Source organism: Capra hircus, unplaced genomic scaffold (genome assembly GCF_001704415.2).
Source record: "Capra hircus breed San Clemente unplaced genomic scaffold, ASM170441v1, whole genome shotgun sequence".
NCBI lineage: Eukaryota > Metazoa > Chordata > Mammalia > Artiodactyla > Bovidae > Capra > Capra hircus.
In genome coordinates this window covers 4,615-8,962 of record NW_017192927.1, presented here as the reverse complement: position 1 = coordinate 8,962, position 4,348 = coordinate 4,615, and the positions used below count along the sequence as shown (strand labels likewise).

The window sequence follows — 4,348 nt, the reverse complement described above, 5'->3', positions numbered from 1 at the left end:
AGAAGCTACCCCAAATCCACCACCATCAAGCCCCCCACTGCCGCGCAGAGAATCCGCACGTGTCCGCACCGATCCCCAACAAGGCTGAGCCCGCCCCGCATTCGACGGCGCAGCGCAAGCAATCACACCCGCAACACCCCGAGAGGCCCAAACCCCACGCGCCACGAGCCAAACTAGCATGGCGTTTAACTGGCCCTTTCCTGAGACCCCATCAGAAGCGCCGTCCCTGCACGCCCGTCACCCCTCCATACAGCTCCAAGACCCACAACTGACCCCGCCCAACTCCATAACAATCACAGAAGTCGTTCCTCCCCTCCAGCCGCGATGAGCCCCCCCGTTTCCTCTGACGGCGTCCCCAGGCCCCCTAATCACACCTAACCGCTGGAACTTCGAAAACGTCCTTCACATCCTTGCTGCAACTCAAGATAGTTCCCGACATACCCCGTCCTCCACTCGATGAGCGAAGCCACGAGCAGAACAAAAATCCCGCCCACATCCCAGAGGAGCCCCGCCTTCTCCATCCGTCCTAGCTCCGAGAGCGAGGCATCCTTCCCTGCGTGGGCGCGGAAAACCATTCCCCCTGCCTTCCGCTCGCATCTCAAGAGGAGGCCGCATTCCACAGAAAGCGAGACAGCGACCTCCAGCCGTCGCCTGCCACCATTCCCAGGATGTCCCCAGGATGCTCTCAGTCCACTCTCCAGCGCGAATCCTGTTTTCCCTGTACTGCCTTCGACTTTCAGCGAGACTCGACTCACACCAGCGTGCGCCACGCTGCGACAGCCCCTGGGCAAAGCCTCGTTGGCCGAAACACCCCTCGCTTGCGAACAGCCTACCGAGGAAACCCCCTGAGTCCCCCTCGCCAAAATCACCAACAGACCCCACACCCACCAGACGAAAACGTGACCCCAGCCCCACACCCTGCCTGTTCAGCCCCCGGCGCAGAAAAGCCACCGCTGCATCCACAACTCCGCAGACGCCACGACCTGACTCCCCACCATCCCAGGAAGCCTCCACGAAGCTACCCCCAAAGCATCCACATCGTCACGCACCACCTGCCACGAGAGCAGGACATGCTCAGGTCCACCGGCACCTACTCCACACAAGATCTATAGCCCCCAGCGCGATAGACGGCAAGAGCGAATCCTAGACGCCCCCGCAGCAATTCGCTATAGGGGACTCGCCTTTCCTGAGCCCCACCAGAGCGGGTCCCTGACGGTCCCGCTGCTAAGTCGAGAGCACCTGCCCGAACTCGAGAAAATCCAGGATGCGTTCTCCCCTCGCACGACATGAGGCCCGATTCCGCCCTTAGGCGCCTCTCCAGGCCTAATACACATCTACACCATCTCCTAACTTCCAACACCCCGTCCCTTCACACCCTTTCTGCAGCCTCCCTGCAAGAATCCCGACTACCCATCGTCACTTCGAGGCAGGAAGCACGAGAGTCCCGCCCACATCCAGAGCAGCCCCTTTCTGCCCCTCCTGCGCTCGACGAGCGAGGATCCTTTCCGCTGCCGTTTCGCGGAAAGCAATTCCCGGCATCTCACCGACGTCCGCCCCATCTCAAGACGCGACGCCCGCTCTCCACCAGAGCAACAGCCCGACCGGCAGCCAACTCAGGTCGTCACCTATCCGCAGAGTTCACACCCACACCCACCCGCCCGCCTCCCAACAGCTCCCAAACCTTCCCCCAGGCGCCCAACGCACATGCTTTCCTCCTCCCCACCCCCCGCCACCCCGGCCCCCGGCCCCCACCCCCCGCCACCTCCACCGACCGGCCCGCGCCACGCACCCTATCCGACCCCTCCCCACCCACCCACAACCCAACCACGCGCCGCGCCCTCCCCACCCCAGTTCCGCAGCTACCCAGGTCCCGCGCCCACCGCCAGCTGGCGAAAGCCTCACCATACCCCCAGAGCAACAACCACCCCCCCTCCGCTGGAAAGCCCCCCCCTATCCCACTGCCGACAACCACCAGCCCACCGACGATCCCCCCCGGCCGTCGACATCTCCACCCCTCCCACCAAAACCCAAACGGACACCCCCGGCCCAACGCGTCCGCCGCTCTGCACCACTGCACCCGCCCTCCGACAACCTCTCCACCACCGCCCCTCGACACCCCCCCGCCGCACAGCGACACCACCGCCGCCCATACCCCCAACCCGACACGCTCGCAACACTCGCCCCACTCCACCACCTCAGACGACGCGACCTGACTCCCCTGCGCGAACTCCAGAAGCTACGCCCAACCATCCCCACCGCTCCAGCTCTGGAGAACCTCACCTGTCTCTGCCGCACCTGACTCCACACGAAGATCTAGGCCCCAAACACTCGACGGGGCCGAGAGAATCCCCAAACCCCAGAGCAAATCGCCATGGGACCTCGCCTTTACTTGCACGCCACCGGAGGGGCTCACCTGAGGTCCACGTTTCTAAGTTGAGAGACCTGCCGCAACCTCGAAGAAAATTCATGAGTTCTCCCCTCCAGGCGAGGTGAGCCCATTTCCGCCCAGTAGGCCCGTCTCCGAGGCTAATCACACCTACACTCGAACTCCAAATCCTTCACCCCTACTGCAACAAAATTCCCAATACCCGTCTCCACCTCGAGACGAACACGAAAAGTTCCCGCCCCTAACTCCAGACCGCGAGCCCCCTCCGCCTCCTACTCGGAGAGGATCCTTCCCCTGCGCGTTCGGGAAAGAATTCCCGCGTTGCTCCCGGCTCGTTACTGAAGAGAGGAGCTCTCCACCAGGCAAAGCGAGAGAATCTCCAGGTCCGTGCCACCACTTCCCAGAGTCCCAGAATGTCCTAACAATACCATATCCAGGAAACCTGTTTTCCCTCACGCCCGGCCCTCGACGTTCAAGACCGAGACCTCAGGACGCACACCACGGGTGCACGTCCTGGACAGCCAATGATGGAAAACCTGTGGCGAAAACCTCGCCCTGGAAAGCCCACGAGGCAAAGCCCACAATCCGCTTCCTCTCTCGGCTCCTCCATTTCCCTCGTGGCTTTCCCACGAGGTTTCCCACGAGTCTTTCCACAGGGCTGTCCCACGTGCCACCGTGGTGTGAGTCGATCCTCGGCTTGAAAGTCGACGCAGTGCAGGGAAAACAGGTTTCCCTGGAATGGAGTGAGACATCTGGGGGACTCTGGGAATGGTGGCACGACCCTGGAGTTCCTCTCGGCTTTCCTGTGGAGAGCTCCTCCTCTTCAGATGCGACGGGAACACCGGGAATTCTTTCCCGAACACGCAGGGGAAGGATCCCTCCTCTCGAGCTAGGAGGCGGAAACGGGGCTCCTCTGGATGTGGGCGGAACTTTCGTGCTTCCTCTCGAGTGGAGACGGGTATGTCGGGGAACTTCTTGAGTTGCAGTAAGGGTGTGAAGGACCCTTTGGAAGTTCCGAGGTTAGGTGTGATTAGCCTCGAGACGCCTCTGCGGAAATGGGCCTCACCTCGCCTGGAGGGGAGAACCTCCTGAATTTTCTCGAGTTGCGGCAGGTCCTCTCAACTTAGAACGTGGACCTCAGGGACCCGCTCCGGTGGCGTCAGTAAAGGCCAGTCCCCATGCGATTTGCTCTGGGGTCTCTCGGGATTCCTCTCCCGTCGATGTTGGGGCCTAGATCTTGTGTGGAGTCAGTGCCAGAACCTGAGGATTCCTCTCCAGTGCTGACGTGGATCTTGGGGTACTTCTTGAGTCTCCCCAGGGGAGTCAGTCCTCGTCTCGAGTGGGGGCATTCACGTGCGCTTTCCTCCCGAGCTGTAGCAGCAGTGTCACACTTCCCTTTGCGTGGATCAAGGGATCTGTGGCTTTCCCACGAGGCTTTCCCACGAGGCTTTCCTATGAGGCTTTCCCACAGGGCTGTCCAACGTGCCACCGTGGTGTGAGTCGATCCTCGGCTTGAAAGTCGACGCAGTGCAGGGAAAACATGTTTCCCTGGAATGGACTGAGACATTTGGGTGACTCTGGGAATGGTGGCACGACCCTGAAGTTCCTCTCGCCTTTCCTGTGGAGAGCGCCTCCTCTTGAGATGCGACGGAAATGCCGGGAATTCTTTCCCGAACACGCAGGGAAAGGATCCCTCCTCTCGAGCCAGGAGGCAGAAACGGGGCTCCTCTGGATGTGGGCGGGACTCTCGTGCTTCCACTCGAGTGGAGATGGGTATGTCGGGGAACTTCTTGAGCTGCAGCAAGGGTGTGAAGGACCCTTTGGAAGTTCCAGATGTTAGATGTGATTAGCCTGGAGACGCCTAAGCGGAAATGGGCCTCATCTCGCCTGGAGGGGAGAACCTCCTGGATTTTCTCGAGTTGCGGCAGGTGCTCTCGACTTACGACGGGGACCTCAGGGACC

General features: G+C 61.3%; 1 protein-coding gene across 1 annotated transcript; it reads left to right on the top strand.

Annotated features, from left to right (window-relative positions):
- Positions 1–456: 456 nt before the first annotated feature.
- LOC108634916 (proline-rich receptor-like protein kinase PERK9) lies at positions 457–2,299 on the top strand. Its single transcript, XM_018045244.1, has 3 exons — positions 457–801; positions 1,387–1,631; positions 1,852–2,299. Exons 1-3 carry the CDS (start codon positions 457–459, stop codon positions 2,297–2,299), a joined length of 1,038 nt encoding a protein of 345 aa, XP_017900733.1.
- Positions 2,300–4,348: the final 2,049 nt, after the last annotated feature.

Coding starts and splice junctions, on each gene's coding strand:
- LOC108634916 (XM_018045244.1), top strand. CDS start 457: ATGAGCGAAGCCACGAGCAGAACAAAAATCCCGCCCACATCCCAGAGG. Junction 802..1,386: donor CCCTGGGCAAAGCCTCGTTG/GCCGAAACACCC, acceptor CCCTTTCTGCAG/CCTCCCTGCAAGAATCCCGA. Junction 1,632..1,851: donor ACTCAGGTCGTCACCTATCC/GCAGAGTTCACA, acceptor TCCCCACCCCAG/TTCCGCAGCTACCCAGGTCC.